Consider the following 18,338-nt stretch of genomic DNA (forward strand, 5'->3'; position numbering starts at 1 on the left):
CCAATACACAGTCAGTGCTTAGTAAGAATTTACATAAATTCCTTGAAGATGTTGGTTAGGTGATTTTTCTCTAACTACTTCAAGAAATAGGCTCATTTTGGGGCGCCTGCATGGCTCAGTTGGTTAAGTGTCTGACTTCGGCTCAGGTCATGATCTCATGGTTCATGGGTTCGAGCTCTGTGTTGGGCTCTACCACTACCTTAGAGCCTGGAGCCTGCATCTCCCTCTCTCTCTGACCCTCCTGTGCTCACGCTGTTTCTCTTTCTCTTTCTCAGAAATAAATAAAAAATATTTAAAAAAAAAAAAAAAAGAATACTGATTGAAAAACGCCAGTGACTAATCAGTTTAAAAATGAGTTTAACCTTTAAAAGTTGTACAAAGGAATTTAAGAACAAAATACACCCATCTAAACTTTTTTAGGTGTTCCTCCACGAAAAGCTGGTTATATTGAAGACCTGGTTTTGATGCTGCCTCAGAACATTTGGGATAACCTGTACAGCAGGTTTGTTGTTTTAAATCAGACAGTATGGTATTATGAAAATCAGTTGGTGAAACTTGTTAAAAGGGGATTGTATTGTTTCACATTGTTCCTTATGCTTTATGTCACTAACGTGGAAAATCCTTTTTTTCCATTATTATTCACTCTGAAGTGTGAATATGAATAGAAAGACTTCATTAATGTGGCCCAAGTCTAGATGATTAATTCTAATTTTTATGTTCTAATACCTAAAGGTATACGGGTGATATTTAAGTCTGAGATTTTAAAGTTTTAAATTTCATTTTAAAACATTTCACATATAATTTCCTACCTCTGATTTAGTTAAATATTGTGAATATGAGGCACATGGGTGACTCAATTATTTAAGCATCGGACTCTTGATTTTGGCTTTGATCATTATCTCACAGTTCATGAATTTGAGCCTTACCTTGGGGTTTGCACTGACAGCATGGAACCTGGTTAGCGTTCTCTCTTACCCTCACTCTCTGCCCCTCCCTTGCTTGTGCACTGTCTGTCAAAAATAAATAAACATTAAAAAAATTAAAAATAAAAAACGATTTTCTCCCTCTTTGCCCCTTCTGCACTTGTGTGCACACACACTCGCTCTCAAAAATATGTGTATTGAAAATAATTCATTCCATGAATTCTTACTTTGAAGCCAGGGAAAGGCTCTTTCTGATTAAAATTTGATTAATTTTAATCAAATTAATGGCTGTATTACATGCTGTGTTGTAATTTTTTGAAAGCCACCTCTTTTACTTTGTATTGTTGCCTCTAACATATTTGGTAGCAGAAGTAGCTGCAAGGAAAAGTTAAAATATAAAGCAGGTTAGTCAATAAATTGATAAACATTGACCCTGATAAACATAAAATCAAGTTGTTACAATTATTTGATTTTTTACATTAGTTTAATTATGACAGAATTTTTTTGGTGCCAATTTATTCTTTACTAGGGATTTAGCCATTTACTAAATGTTGGAGAAAAATTTCCTAGAACATCAACTTTCTTTAACATTATCATAATTATTAAATTCTTCATGCTTTAGGTATGGAGGAGGACCAGCTGTCAACCATCTGTACATCTGTCACACTTGCCAAATTGAGGCAGAGAAAATTGAAAAAAGAAGAAAAACTGAATTGGAAATTTTTATTCGGGTAAAAATTGATGCTTTTCAAGTTGTAAATGTGATTTAGGATAAAGATAACTGACAATTAGCAGAATTATATTAACGAAATGATTAGATGAAGGAATTGTAAGTGTTCAGGGTGTGTAACAGCGAGAGAACTCTGACAGGCCACTAAAATTCTAGTGAGTTAAGTTCTCCTTTTATGGGGTTTTGTTTTCATGGATTGGTAAAAGATTTTGTTTTACAGATTGGCACTTGTAAAAAATCTCCTTACTGAAGTGGTAGATTAAAGGTTTCCTTTAGTTTTTTTTCTGGAAGTATCTACCCAGACACTGCATTCTCTACTTTCATCTTTTTGTGAAATATAGTATTGTTTTGTGGGACTGTCTATATTTTCAAATATAGTCCTCAAAATGCATATATTGTGAAGCATTCCTTGATTGCAAACAAACAACAGTCAGAAGGTCATCACAGAATCAGTAGGAAGAGCTAAACATCCAGGCTTTTCTTGTTTGCTTGTGCATTTTTTTAAATAATTTATTTGATTTTTTAAAAATAATCTATTTGATTTTTTTTAAGCTTAAACTATATCTGTGCAGTTTTCACACACTTGCCACTACAGCAGAATTAGCCTTTGATGTTTTTAAAATAAATCAGATTATCTACTTTTTGAAGAGAATCAACATGCAAGTCAATTAAAACCCATTTTAAATTAAAATTTAAAAATGTGGGGGAGTGGGAGATATAGGGATACAGGCTATGGTTATGGAATGAATAAGACAGGAAGGAATATAGTCAATGCTACTGTAATAGCAATGGATCAGGAGAGATGGTAGCTACACTGTGGTGAACACAGTATAATGTATAAACATATGGAATCACTATGTTATTCACCTGAAACTAATGTAACATTGTGTGTCCTCCATACTCAGAATCATTTAATGTGTATATGTTGACTGAATGACCCACCCATATGCAAATTCAGGAATTTCTGTGGGCTTAGAACTATTTAATCGCCTTAGACTCTGAAGTTTTAAAATACCACAGTGGTTGAGGAAAAAAAGACATATTTAAACTTGCACTAATGATATACACTAATTCAGAGACGCAAAATGAAGTAATTCATAGGTAATTAAGTAATTAAAGAGGGGAAACTGTAGTATCACTGGTTAATTATAGCACATTACCAGATGATGATGATGATGATGATGATTTTATAAACATCGTTAGCCAGGTTTTATGGGGGCGCCTGAGTGGCACAGTCAGTTGAGTGTCTTGAAACTCTTGGTTTCAGCTCAGGTCATGATCTCACAGTTCGTGAGTTTGAGCCCCTCGTTGGGCTCCATGCTGCCAGCATGGAGCCTGTTTGGGATTCTCTTTCTCTTTTTCTCTTTCTCTTTCTCTCCCTCTCTGCTCTGCCTCTCCCTTGCACACATGCTCTCTCTGTCTCAAAATAAAGAACTATTAAAAAAAATAAACCAGGTTTTATGGACAAGGACTAGTATAGTTCCATTTATCTAGATAGCAGTAAGTATCTTCAAAGTACTGTTGTCAGTAGCACAGCTTCAACTTTTTATTTATGATCCAAACAGTACAAAATCCTGGTAGAGTTTTGGTCACCTGAGAGGCAAGTGCATTGATAATCCTACTAAGATTATATTGGTGGAGGGATGAGTAATTTTGTATCAGAAAACTGAGATTCTTTCAGTAAAAAAGGGGAGGAAGTTGTTAAATAGACAAGAGATGGGGGCACCTGGGTGGCTCAGTTAGTTCGTGGGATTGAGCCCCATGTCCGGCGCTGCACTGACAGCTTGGAGCCTGATTAGGATTCTTTCTCACCCTTTCTCTCTGTCCCTACCCTGCTCATTATATCTCTCTCTAAATAAACATTAAAAAATAGACAAGACATGACATGAACAGTATGTTCCATGTTATGGCTGCCCAGCACATGTTCACATATATACATACCTGCTTCTTTTCATAGGCTTGAGATTTTTTTGTGAGTATCCTTTACTAAAGTAAAGAAATTTTCACACGCACAGGAAAATAATGTAGGTATCAATTTGTGTATTGTGCTTAGGCCTCATTTTAAATCTAAGGAGGAAAGTTATAGTTGAATATTTAAAATAGGTTCATTCCGTGGCACCTGGGTGGCTCACTTGGGCATCTGACTTAGGCTGAGGTCATGATCTTGCAGTTCACGAGTTTGAGCCCTGCATCAGACTCTGTGCTGATAGCTCTGAGGCTGAAGCCTGCTTTGGATTCTGTGTCTCTCTTTCTCTTTGCCTCACCCCTGCTCATGCTCTGTCTCTGTATCTCTCAGAAATAAATAAACATTAAAATTTTTTTTTAATTAAGAATGCTTAAGTAAATGGTTAATGACTATATTTATTAGCGTTTGGGGAACAAAAGTTATTTTAAGTATTTTGAGTATAAAAGGAATATAAGCAAAGAAATTTAAACAACTACTGAAAGGACTGGGCAATGAAGGTCAAGAAGACCACTGCTGACTCTTAGGATATCTGGACGTGGGATAGGCTGCTGTGCTGGAGATAGGAGAGGTGGCCAGTAGGGGTTTCAGAGCCCAAACAGGTTAAGGAGAGTTTCTTGCGTGGCCCTGTCAAGGGGGTTGGAGCCCAGGTAAGATGAAAATGGATACCCATGTTGGCTAGGGATTGGGGTGCAGTGGATGATAGGATTGAGGGATTGATTCCATATGTAGAATTGATCAAATAAGAAGTGTATGAGAACCACATTTCTCATTGTCAGATAAGAGTTACAGGTATGGAAAGGGAGAAAACTGAAATGGATCATGTTACTAGATTGGACTTGTAGGTATTTTTGTTAACTCATGGTGATACATATATACATACAGAGGTACAAATGTGTATATGTGTACACATACATGGAAGCAAATGATGTATATACGTTAATTCCCTAACTTTGTCACTAAAAGGGCCTGGGAGCAATGATAATTCCAATAGGATTAAAAATACCTATCTCTCATCAGATCTTGGCCTCTTAACATCTTTCTTCACTAAAAGGTACCAGCCTTCCTTGTGGAAGTGGCAGGTTCATATCAATGTTGATTTTCAAATTTTAGTCATTTCTGTTAGTTTTGTAGAAAAATTTCCTTGTATGTATGAAATATACACCAAGATTTTTAGAGGAAAGGAACATCTGCTTAGCAACTTATTCTCCATGGTCTAAGCAAAGAAAATTTCTTTGTGTTATATTGGAGTTTTCCTGTAAGTTTGAGACTGTTCCAAGTTAAAAAATTAAAAATTGCTCAGAGCCTCTGGAAATTATCTCTACTGTTTGCCACTGGTAATTTTCAGAAGAATGCTCAGAAATTTAATAAACTTGATAACCTGCTAACATCAGGACCCTGATGGTTATTCTGAGGAAGCTCATTAGGTACAAGATGCTGCTGCTTTTAAAGATGTTAGCTGCCTATGACACCAAGTGAAGGATTCTTGGGAGGATGCTTGGCAGCAGTGGCAAAATCCTATTTATGCCATCTACGGATGCTTCAGTCCTGTCGTAGCTGCCACCAGAGGGGAGGAGAAGTTGCTTTCTTTTGTGCCTTCTATATATTGCATATATCATTGATAATGCCTAATCTGGAGTACTCCTGGATTGGGGTCCTAGAGAATGTATGTAGGCTTCTCCACAGAAGAGAGTGTAAGAATGAATGGAAATGATGCATTATGGGCTGTACAGTAAAGTCTGCCTTTTGTCACCTCAGCCTTCATACACACTCATGCATGTAAGCAACAGCAATAACAACAGTATCCTGTTTCTGAGTAACACCATGCAACTAGCTCATGTACCAATACATGCTACATTTACACTTTCCTCATGAAAACTTGGGAGATCCAAAGTTCTGAGTCACTATATCCATTTTTGGATGTTAGTCATTCATCTTTAGTTCAGTCTTCAGTCACAATATCCCTTTTATACTGTAAAGAATAAACTGGGGCGCCTGAGTGGCTCAGTTGGTTAAGCGTCCGACTTTGGCTCAGGTCAAATCTCACAGCTTGTGGGTTCGAGCCCCGCGTCAGGCTCTGTGCTGACACCTCAGAGTCGGGAGTCTCCTTCTGAATTTGTCTTCCTCTTTTTCTCTCTCTGCCCTTTTCCCACTTGCGATCTCTCTCTCTTAAAAATAAATAAAACATTAAAAAAATTAAAAAGAAAAAACTAAGATCAACCACAACCAGTATACCTTATATGAAGTAGTAGAGGAAGCAAAGAAAATGTATAATTATTTACAAATTTGCTAAATGTTTACAAATATGTATATGTGGTAAGGAAAAAATAAGTGTCTCCAGCTGATCATTTACCCCATTCCATATTCTCTGTTTTCTCAACCAGCACTTAAGTTGGTTGTGGTTATATTTACTTGGTGTAAAGTAACCCAGACCATCATTACCAAAGAATCTGAGGTCTTTGTAGTCTTGCTTGGTTTAGATTTCTCTAGTTGTCTGTTAGCTTTTAACCTCTGGGTATGGAAGTACTGAATGCTGCTTGGAGTGGGTTGAATGGTGGTTCCCCAAAAAGATATCTCCATGTTCTAATCTCTGTGAATTGACCTTAATTGTGAATATGACCTGATTTGAAAAAGGGTCTTTGCATATGTAATTAATTTAAAGATCTTGAGATGAGATCATTGTAGATTACATGCATGTACCCTAAATTCAATGATAAACGTCCCTATAAAAAGACCTACAGAAGAAAGAGACTCAGAAGCGCTGAAAGCCATATATAGACAGGGGGCAGAGCTTGGAATATACAGCCACAAGCAGAAATTTTAGAATTTCCCCTAAAATCTTCCCTAATGTATGTTCCTGCCTACACCTTGATTTTAGGCTTCTGTTCTCCAGAACTTTGGAAGATTAAATATCTGTTTTCAGATACCAAGTTTATTGTAATCTGTTAACACAGTAGCCCTCTGAAACTAATACAGTGGGTATAATCTGGTTTTCAGACATAAGCCTCTTTGTTCCTGTTGTATAGTGGCCATTTTATTTCAGCCTTTAAATAGCCAGTACTGTAACCCACTCTGCCTCTTGGTGCAGTGACATGAGGAACCATACATAACCAGAGGAGTATTTCAACTCTTAGTCCAGTAAAACCATTGTTGTTTCCCTTTGGAATTGAATACCTCCAAACTAGTAGAGGCCAAAGTTATGGAGATGAGAAGCAAAGATTTGCATGTCATTAGGTACTTTCTTTACCTGGTACTTAGCCTCATGTATTCTGATTATGGGGAAAATGCCATGTATAGATTTCTAGTTTGGAGCATATACCATACCACAGAGGACAGTATCAACCCCACAGAATTTTGCCACCCGTGCACAAAAACTGAGTCTTCAATAGGCCAGCAGCTTTTAGGTGATGCCACATGATAAGGTCAGTGACTCTCATGAATGTGAGCCCGACGTGGGGCCCAATCTCACTACTGTGAGATCATGACCTGAGTTGAAATAAGAGTTGGCTGCTTAACCAGCTGAGCCACCCAGGTGCCCCAAGGAAAATATTTTAGTAGACATTATCTTAAAGAAGGGGTGACTAGTAAACACATGAAAAGGTACACTATCAGCAGTCGTTAGGAAAATGCAGGTTACACCAGTGAAATACCATCACACAGTTCTTAGAATGGCTAAAGTAACTGGATAACATCATGTGCTTGCAAGAATGCAGGACAAGTGGAATAGTCATATGCTGGTGAGCATGCAAGATGTTACATGCCAAATGACAGTTTGGCAGTTTCTTCTAGGTTAAATAAGTATAAGAGCATGCAACTCAGCAGTGTCACTCCTGAGTATTTTACTCCAGAGAAATGAAAACTTATGTTCATAAAAACTTATGTTCACAGGAAGTGTGCCTCGCTGGCGGCTCAATCTGTAGAGCATCTGACCCTTGATCTTGGGGTCATGAGTTCAAGCCCCAAGTTGGGCATAAAGCTTACATTAAAAAGAAAAGGAAAAAAAAAAAAAAAAGAAAGAAAAGAAACGTGTACATAGATGTTCATAGTAGTATTGTTCATAATTGACCCAAACTGGAAACCATTGAAATGTTATCAGCTAACAAATGGATGAACAAAATGTGGTAGCTCTACAGTGGAAATACTACTGGCAGTAAAAATATTTGGGCTATTGATGCATGCAGCAACATGAATGAATCTCAGAAACATTATGCTAAGTGAAAGTAGATGTGAAAAGGCTGTGTGATGTTGGATTCTGTTTATATGAAATAGCTGAAAAATGGGAAACCATGAAGACAGTGTACATCAGTGGTTTCTTGAGGCTGAGAATAAGAGATTGATTGTAGAATGGTGCAAGGGAACTTTTTGTGGTGTCAGAAATGTTCTAAACTGGTTTGTGGTTGTGGTTGCAAAACTATAAATTTACTCACCCTCCCCTTTTTTAAAGCAGGCTCCATGCCCAGTGTGGGGCTTTAACTCACAACACTGAGATCAAGAGTTGGATGTTCTACCCTGACTAAGCCATCCATGCATTCTCCCCTCCCTCTACCCCTCTTTTTTAAAGAAAATCATGTGTTAGTATAAAACTTAACACTAGAGTACAAGTATAGTTGACCTTGGTAGACTGGAACTTAAGTAGAGTTTCTGATAGATAGATAGTAGATAGGATCAGGTTGAAGAAGCAAACCAAAGGCCACAGGAAATGACCACACGGGTTTCAAGCCTGAAAATGGCAGATACCAATAATAACCTCAGCGTTCTGTCACCTGCATTGTATAAGGCAGCAAGCATAAAGGTTTTTGCTTGGATACAGCAGTAAATAAGGAGATATGGGTCAGTTAAAGAAGGAACTATCTTAGGTAGCTTCTAATCCATAGAATTGTGATTTCTTAAATTAAGCTTTAAAATAAATACAATTGGGGGTACCTGGGTGGCTTAGTCGGTTGAGCTTCTGACTTTGGCTCAGGTCATGATTTCATGGTTCATGAGTTTGAGCCGTGCATTGGGCTCACTGCTATCAGTACACAGCCCGCTTTGGATCCTCTGTCCTCTTCTCTCTCTGCCCCTCCCCCATTTGAGCTCTATCAAAAATAAATAAACATTATATATTATATCATAAAAAAACAGATGGAAAACAGAAGTTTCAACATGAATCCAATGTTGTTCTAATAGATTATTTTATTCTTTTTTATATATTTTTTTTGGTTTTTTTTTTTAATGTTTTATTTATTTCTAGGAGAGAGAGAGAGACAGTGTGAGCAGGGGAGGGTCAGAGAGAGAGGGAGTCACAGACTGAAATAGGCTCCAGGCTCTGAGCTAGCAGTCAGCACAGAGCCCGACGCGGGGCTTGAACCCACGAACCGCGAGATCATGACCTAAGCGAAAGTCGGACGCTTAACTGACTAAGCCACCCAGGCGCCCCTATTTTTTTTTTTTTTAATTAAAACAAATGTTGAGAGAGAGCATGTGGGTGACTGGGGGACAGGCAGAGGGAGAGGGAGAGAGAGAATCCTAAGCAGCTCCAGACCCAGTGAAGAGGATGACTGAGAAATTGAGCCCAGGGTGGAGCTTGACTCAGGACTTATAATGAAATTATTACCTGAGCTGAAATCAAGAGTCCTATGCTTAATTGACTAAGCCACCTAGGCACCCCATAGTTAATTTAGAAGAGAATAGAGGGGAGGAACAACTTTAAGGGCAAGAGTTTAGAGAAATTAACCAGAAGTAGAAAAAACATGTATCTTTTTTTCTTTTTTATTTTTGAGAGAGCGAGCGAGCATGAGCATGAGTTGGGGAGGGGCAGAGTGAGTTAATCCCAAGTAGGCTCCACACTGTCAACGTGGAGCCCGATGAAGGGCTCAAACTTACAAACTATGAGATCATGACCTGAGCTAAAGTCAAGAGTTGGACACTCAACCAACCGAGCCACCCAGGCACCCCAACATGTGTCTTTAAATTAATGAGGTGATTGTAGTTAACTAAATATTTTAAAAGCCCTGCCTAGACAAATAAGAAATATCCTAATGCTAAAGATTAAGTCCTGAAAGTGTTCAAACCTGGTAATGCTATGCATTAAGTGTATTTAATGGTAGAATCAGTCTGACATTACATTTCAGAAATCTCAGTTCTATAGGGATAAATTGTGCATCATAGAAAGTCCTAATTTTAATTCTCTACCTTGAGACAGACATACTTTGGTTTCTTTGTAAACCATCAGACAGCCAACAGTGTTTTTCATTGCCTTTCATTGTTCTGTGGAAGCAACTATCTTGTATCCCAGAAAGATCCTTGCCCTCAAATAACTTTAATAAATAAATAATACATTATGTATTGAAAAGTAATGAGTTTTTTGGAAAAATAAAATAACAGAACAAGAGTACAGTGATGAGGGGAGTTGTCAGGTGTGATTTTAAAAAGGGTGATGAAGATAGGCCTTATTGAGAAGGTGACATTTAAGCAAAGACTTGAAGGAGGTGAGGAAGGTATTCAGATATGCATGAAAAGAAGTGATAGCCATGTAAAAGCATGTGCCATCGGCAGTTAGTTACCCATAATGAAATATTTTTAAGAGTCTCCTGTCTTTTCACACTAATACAATTAGATAAATTTCAGATACCCTTTATCTTTCCCAAGCTCTTTTGCCACCACCTTTCTTTTCATACTAGTTTTTCTATCATTTGGGCTTCTTCAGTTGAAAGCAGTAGAAGCCACAAAAAAGAAATTTATCAAAAGGTAAAATTGAACAACCAGTTCTCCAGAATTTCAGAATCCAAACTAGCTAACAAAATTGACACAGGAGTGACTTCATCCTCACCATTAGATCACTCCTGAAAATTTCCATTTCTAGTAGAGTTTTGCCTACTTGAGTCACATACCCATTTTCTTAGGCCTTAGAAGAAGGAGAACATCCTTAAGACTTTTGTTCCACCACTTTTGGGAATTTTTCCTATACAAATATATATATTTTTTGTGAAATGACATGTATAAGATTATTATTTGCAGGATCGTGTTTGTAATTCATTGCAGCATTGTGTTTGTAATAGCAGCATGTCCACTAATACCTTAAGTGAACAGAAGTAAAGGGTAGACAGTGGGTATGTCTAAATAAGATTTACACATTTGATTTTTAATATGTACAGTATTTGTTGTTTTGAAGACTTGCCTTGACCATTTTCATTTATCCAGTCTTTGATTCTCCTTTTGACTATACTTGTAAATTTTGAGATATAACCTAGACTTATTTATTAATAGTGTTACTGTGGTACTAAGATAACTTAGCATTAATGTACATCACATTCTTTATGAGGAATTGGCCTTCTTGGATGCTAAAGTAGAATGGTTGTATTGTTCTCCTCTAAAGCAAGTTCTAGATAGTAGGTGACTTGATTTTTTTCTCCCTATAGCTAAACAGAGCATTCCAAGAGGAGGACTCTCCAGCTACTTTTTATTGCATCAGTATGCAGTGGTTTAGAGAATGGGAAAGTTTTGTGAAGGGTAAAGATGGAGGTAAGTGGTTAATTAAAAAATGAAATTCTTTGCTGATTTTTTAAAATTAACAAATATTTTTTGAATATCTGTATGCACTTAGGATTATACAAGTGGACAAGAGAGAAAAAAGATCTGTCTAGTTTATATTCTGGTTATAGAAATGCTTTACACATATTCCATGAATTATAGCATATTCATAGAAGGAATAAAGGAACTGAACAAAATTAGTCTGCAATCTTAATATCGAAAAGTTAAAAAAAAAATCTACCCAACATTGGTTACATAATGATATAGTTATTACTACTAGGTGGACTTTAACAAATATTGTGGGGCAACCAACTAGTTGGCTCAGTTGGTTAAATGTCCAACTCTTGTTTTCAGCTCAGGTAGTAATCTCACAGTTTGTGGGATTGAACCCCTAAGTGCAGAGCCTGCTTGGGACTTCTCTCTCCCTCTTTTTCTGCTCCTCCTCCACTTGCATGCACTCTCTCTGAAAATAGACATTATAAAAAATTTAAAAATAATTTTTGTGACAGTATGTATAAAACGATGTTCTTGATATATGAAAAAGGTTGCAATACTGTATTCATCCTTTGAAACTTTTATATTAAAAAAAATGGCAAACATATGAAAAAGCACCAAAACCACAGATATTAAAACTGCTTATCTTTCTGAAATGGGATTACAATATTTTTTCTTGTGTTCCCTCCCCCTTTTTTTACCCAGAGTTTGATAATGGACATGCACTGTACTTTTGTACTCCAGGGGAAAACGGGTGTTTTTTCCCCTTTAAATTAAAAATGGATATATTTTAATGTTTCATTTTATAATGCTTTTATTGTTTTTAGTTTAAATAACAACAATCTGAAATAAACTGAGAATTACATGATTTCTTTTTAAATTACAAAAGAATTGTTCTTTTAAAGCATTAAAAGTGCATTTTATTTTTTTAAAAGTGCATTTTTTTTAAAGAATTTTTTTAAATGTTTTTTATTTATTTCTGAGAGAGAGAGAGAGAGAGAGAGCAGTGGAGGGTCAGAGAGAGAGGGAGACACAGAATCTGAAACAGGCTCCAGGCTCTGAGCTGTCAGCACAGAGCCTGACACAGGGCTCTAACCCACGAACCACAAGATCATGACCTGAGCCAAAGCCGGACGTTTAACCGACTGAGCCACCCAGGTGCTCCTAAAAGTGCATTTTACCCTGTGATCCTCAAATGGATAGTTAAGATTGAGATTTTAGATGGTAGTGACAGAGCCTCTCTCCCCCTTTCTTTCTTGGTTTTGTTCTGGGTGAACAAAAAAGACCTCAAAAAGAAGCAGCTCAGAAGATAGTTAAGTATTCACTGTAATAATCTGACTAAAAATTAATCCTTGTGATTATATAGTTGCATTCCTCAACTATTTCGGGTACAGAAATATGTAATTCTTTGTTGCATTTCTTTGAAAAGTGTGCATTTTGATAATTTGTTTTTCTTTTTGACTTAGATCCTCCAGGTCCTATTGATAACACTAAAATTGCAGTCACTAAATGTGGCAATGTAATGCTCAGGCAAGGTAAGTTTGACTAATATTTAAGCCATTTGTCACTGTTAAGAATATATCATTACTAGCCATCTATGCCCCATTTTTACTCAGCTCAATGATATAATTCATACATGAAGTAGGACAAATACTTGCCACATAGTTGCCAGTGTTTGTTATTTGAGCAAAGGTTTTAAGACTTTTGTATGAGGTAGGAAAGAGTACTTCTTAAGACAGACCATATGTTGCAGCTTATAACAATATGGGCTGCTAATGTGAAAATTCATGTACCCAGAGTTCTCAGTTATCCCCGGAAGATTCATGCTAGGGGGAACATTATGAATGATTTTGGAATATTGTAGGGTTGTAAATATTCTGTTTGCACTTAATTTTAGGAGCTGATTCTGGTCAGATTTCAGAAGAAACATGGAATTTTCTACAATCTATATATGGTGGAGGGCCCGAAGTTATCCTACGACCTCCAGTTGTTCATGTTGACCCCGATAGTCTACAAGCAGAAGAAAAAATTGAAGTAGAAACTCGGTCCTTGTAATTTTGAGGATATAGAAAGTTCTAATGAGAAATAATTTTCATTTCCTCTCGCATACACATGCAAAAACATTCCTAAAGCATGTTCATTTTCTTGTTTTTTAATATTTTATCTCTTATTCCTTCTTACTGGGCATTATGGAAGAATGTGTTAAAATGTATGATATACTACAGGTTGGTATATTTAATGCTAGATAACTTACCGTAAAGTCTTTCAGTGTAATATTTTTGAAAGAGAAGGGATAATTGTGATCATTTGGTAATCAGTAGGTTGTCTTTGACCTTTATACTACATGCAAATCCATAGCATCCTTTGTAGTTTTGTAAATACTTTTGCTTTGGAAATTTTTTCATTACCTTAAAATACCATAACTCTGACCAATCATTTCAGTTCTCCAAAAACCTAATTTAATTGTATAGTTTTGACATGGCTTCCTATAATAAAGAGCCTATTTTAAATTGAGAGTTGTAGTCAGAAAAATGTTAATTTCCTAAAGCTCAGGAAACGTTAGGGTGTCACTTCTTTTGCACTGCAACATATAAACTAGCATATTAATATTTACAAAGTGTCTTTTTGAATGTATCAAGGATGTATTTAGTTTGAGTGGAATTTGTGTCAGCAGTTATCAGTAACTTATTGCCTCTTAGACTGTAAAATGTAAAACTTCAATTCCTATAACCCTGGATAGTATTCATTAATATCAGTAAAAAGCTTAGAATTAGTTTTAGGGCACTTTTTATTTTGAGAGCATGAAGTATGGAATGTGTTGATGAGATTGTTGATAAAGCTAAAGCCACTTGCAAAATGATTTTTTTAATGAAATGCATAAAGTCTTTTTGGATAATATAGTATGCACTGCTATTTGCTTGATTATGTGATGTCAAAACTTTAACTATATTCCAAGTACAAAAACAAACTGGATTACTTTGAGGATGTTGAATAGCATTTCTGATGGGTTTGTTTTGGTGTGGGGCAGCTGCCACCAGCTAAAACAGTGTTGTTAAATTAGTTCAATAAAAAGGATTTTAAAATGTATAACTTGGACGTTGAATTGATTTGATGGATGTTAAGGGTGAAAGGTATAAAGTTTGTTAATATTAATATCTTCCTGTTATTTTTTAATCAGAGGTATGCAGAATTAGGCATTTGGTATAGTATAGTATAGTATGTTTTGATGTTTAATGAATCAATGAGCTTAATCAATCACCATTAGGATGTATTTGAATTTTTTATTTATTATTTTTTTAATATTTTTATTTATTTCTAGGAGAGAGAGAGAGAGACAGCGTGAGCAGGGGAGGGTCAGAGAGAGAGGGAGTCACAGACTGAAACAGGCTCCAGGCTCTGAGCTGGCAGTCAGCACAGAGCCCGACGCGGGGCTCGAACCCACGAACCGCGAGATCATGACCTAAGCGAAAGTCGGACGCTTAACCGACTAAGCCACCCAGGTGCCCCGGATGTATTTGAATTTTTTAAAAAAATGTATCTAGTTTTCAGTTTTCTTCTTCCTCGTAGTTACATTATGATCCTCTTCACAGATTGAATGACGTTAAATCCAACTCTGAATCACCAGAGTTTATTGTAACTTTGGCATTTAGGAGAAAATCAAAAAAGGTTTGTTTTTAATAGTGCTTGCCATTTATTGAATATTTATGATGTTTCAGCCACCCTACTAAAGTGCTTTACTTATATTTAATCATTATAACAGCATTATGACTTAGGTCAAGTGGCTTGCCCCAAGTTACACAGCAAAGAAGTGGCAGATGGGGATTCCCAGTTCCAGTCAGTGTAACTTCATACCAGTGCTCTTATTCACCGTTTTATAATATGTCCTGATGAATTCTTTTGAAACAGATGATAGTATTAGTCACATTCATTATTAGCATTACTGTTTTCATAATAGACTTTGGAAGAGTATGTGTGATTAATTGTATCAGAAAGGCAATTTCCCTGTAGTTGGAAGCTGTTCCCCTAACTCTCCAAGGTTTCAATATACTTGTTACCATTTTGAAGGATTGCATGTAAGGGGATTAGGTAATCCTTCCTTTCTTCCTCCGTTTCTCCCTTGTGCATCTTGCGCATGCACAGAGGAGGAACAAAAGGAAAGGGAGAGAATCTTTTTTTTTATGTTTATTTATTTATTTTTGAGAGACAGAAAGTGTGTGTGTGAATGAACACAAGTAGGGGGAGGGCAGAGAGAGAGAGACAAAGAAAGTGAAGCACAGAGCCTGGTGGCAGGGCTTGAACTCACAAACGGTGTCATGACCTGGGCTGAAGTCGGATGCTTAACAGACTGAGCCACCCAGGCACCTGAAGGAGAGAATCTTAAGCAAACTCTGTACCCAGTGTGGAGTCCAATGTGGAGTTCACTTCCAGGACTGTGAGATCATGACCGCCAAAATGAAGAGTTGGATGCTTAAACAACTGAGCCACCAGGTACCCTAAGAAACTAATTTTTTAGGGGAAGAAACCCAGGCCACTGTTCAAGACTATTTTAATGATAACACAACTACTACTAATCACTACTAATGCTGAATTCCTAGCAAATGTTTGGCACAGATTAATATGCCCAAGTATACACAACTAAGTGTCAGAATTCAAACCCAGATGTGTCTGTGAATTTCAAAACCTACTCTTATGCCTGAAGTCACAAGTAAATTTCCTATTAGAGAATCCACTTACTGTTTCTTAGTGACTACTATATCCTGAAACCTTCTTTAAACTTGCATGGTGCTGCATTTTATCCATTTTCTTCCTCTGCATATTTAGAGAGCTCATTCACTCCCTTGCTTTCAGCTATCACTGTTTTTAAAAAAGTAATCTCTACATAACAACATGGGGCTCAAACTCACAACCCTGAGCTCAAGAGTTGCATGTTCCACCAACTGAGCCAGCCAGGTGCCCCTCAGCTATCACTTTTTAAAAAATGATTCTTGGGGCACCTGGGTGGCTCAGTCAATTATGTGTCTGACTTCAACTCAGGTCATGATCTCACCGCTCATGGGTTCGAGGCATGTGTTGGGCTCTGTGCTGCCAGCTCAGAGCCTGGAGCCTGCTTCGGATTCTGTGTTTCCCTCTCTCTCTGCTCTTCCCCATTCACACTCTGTCCCTCTCTCTCAAAAATAAATAAACCTTAAAAAATTAAAAAAAAAAAAAGATTCTCAAGTGTATTTCACTGCCTTTAATGTCTTTTAAACTCTAGTCCCAAATTTCTAACTGTGCCAAATATATATGCTCATGTCAGTCACCTAAAACTAAAAAATGTGAAAAAGCTGTATAAATAGTTATTAGATAGTATGGGCTCTAGAGTCCAGTGTATTGGTTAACTTCTGGTGCAAAAATGCTATGTAACAACCACAAAAACTCAGTGGTATACAAAAACAGTTATTTTATAAGTCTGTGGAGTTCAGCTAATCAGGCCTTGGCTGGTCTCAACTGGGCCCACTCATGTATTTGCATTCAAGTTGCGGGTTGGCTAGGCAGGTCTTGTGACCTGGGCTCACTCATTTGTCTTGAGTTGGGCTCTGTTTCTTGTGTCCTTCACCAGGCTAACCGAGGCATGTTCTCTTGTTCATGGCAGAGGAGCAAGTTGTTTTCAAGCCTCTGCATGTGTCCTATCTGCTAATAACTCACTGGCCAAACCAAGTTACATGGTGGAACCCAGAATCAAAGGAGGTGGGAATACAGTATACTTTTAATGAGAGGAACTGCAAAGTCACATGGCAAAAGGTGTGAATACAGAGAGATGAACAATTAATGCCATTAATGCAGTCAATCTACTGTAGTTAAATTGCTCATATTTGAATTCAGGCTTTGTCACTTACTAGATGTAAACCTTGACAAGTTCCCTGACTTTGGTTTCCTCATCTGTAAAATGAGTACATGCCGTCTTGGATTGTTGTGAAACAATGCTTTAAAAGATATAAAGTACAGGGGCATCTGGGTGGCTCAGTCGCTTAAGCATCAGACTCTTGATATCGGCTTAGGTCATGGTCTCACAGTTTGTGAGACTGAGATAGGGCTCTGTGCTGACAGCTTGGAACCTGCTTGGGATTCTCTCCCTCTCTCTGTTCCTCCCCTGCACACTGACACATGCACATGTGCTCTCTCTCAAAATAAAAATAAACATTAAAAGATACAAAGTACATAGTAATTGTAGATCTCTTCCCAATTTTGGGTGCAAAAAATGTGCCCTGACAGATATATCATCCTACAGTGCTTTTTACATGTCATCAATGGCAGAAAGTCCAGGAGTCCCATTTCCCTATATGGCTTTAATTGCTAAGTGGATAATGACTTTAGTAACTCATATCTGAAGTTTGTACATTGGCAAAATTATGGAGGCATAATTATGGTAGCAACTGTTCAGGTATAAATTTATCACAAAAGCTCTTTGGGTTTAAGTTCATTAAATTTTCTTCCTCACTCGTGAATTTGTGCTATAGGACCTGTGGACACTGAAGGGTGAAACTGTTCATGAATATAATAGCAGGACTAACTCTAACAGTAGTCATGTGCTACTCAGGTTGAAGACTACCTTTTGTAGTATAAAAAGCCCTCAAAACTTGGTTAAAACAAGGATTTATTGTTTTTCATGATTCTGTGGGTTTTCTGGAGTCAATCCTGAGGCTGCATTGAGCTGGCAGATATGCTATGTTGTAAGTCCAAAAAGGCTCCTAATATAACTGGAGCCTTGGTACTGATTGTTGGCTGAGCCACAGCATTCATTTCCACCAAAGGTCTCCATTGAATCTTATCTTCCAGGACCTCTCCATGTGGCTTCTCTCTAGGATAGACTGATCTTCCTTACTTACTGAATTTTAAAAGGGTGAAAGAAAATGCTGTAGGTCCTAAGGGGTTAGGACTGGAACTGACACAGTGTCATTTCTGCTATCCTCTATTGGGAGGGAACTATATAGGGGCCTGAATACCAGGATACTGTTCACTGGGAGATACCAATATAACCACCTAAAACATTTGACCAATCTGGGAAAGCACTGGAAAAGCGGGGGGAAGGGGGGGGGGTCACACATTATTTGCTTGTTCCACTTCAATGCTACAGGGACTAATCTGGGTTCAGATGGTGAGAACATCTTCCACTGTAAAGTTACTGATCAACTTTTCACTAATAATTTTATCTACTGATGAGTATTGCCTGAATCAA

The 18,338-nt window shown here is 37.3% G+C and overlaps 1 protein-coding gene across 2 annotated transcripts in view; it reads left to right on the forward strand.

The window, feature by feature from the left end:
• The window catches only part of USP33 (ubiquitin specific peptidase 33), a 65,711-nt gene extending 51,499 nt beyond the window's left edge, over positions 1-14,212 (forward strand). For both annotated transcript variants that reach the window (XM_039257047.1, XM_039257048.1), the window contains exons 20-24: positions 421-502; positions 1,546-1,654; positions 11,017-11,119; positions 12,589-12,657; positions 13,020-14,212. In XM_039257047.1, the coding sequence (XP_039112978.1) occupies positions 421-502; positions 1,546-1,654; positions 11,017-11,119; positions 12,589-12,657; positions 13,020-13,177 (521 nt within the window). In that variant the 3' untranslated portion in view covers positions 13,178-14,212. The remainder of the gene's footprint in view (positions 1-420; positions 503-1,545; positions 1,655-11,016; positions 11,120-12,588; positions 12,658-13,019) is intronic.
• The last annotated feature ends 4,126 nt before the right edge of the window (positions 14,213-18,338 follow it).

The sequence above is a fragment of the Hyaena hyaena genome, unplaced genomic scaffold (assembly GCF_003009895.1).
Source record: "Hyaena hyaena isolate Hyena2069 unplaced genomic scaffold, ASM300989v1 scaffold_601, whole genome shotgun sequence".
NCBI classification, from domain to species: Eukaryota; Metazoa; Chordata; class Mammalia; order Carnivora; family Hyaenidae; genus Hyaena; species Hyaena hyaena.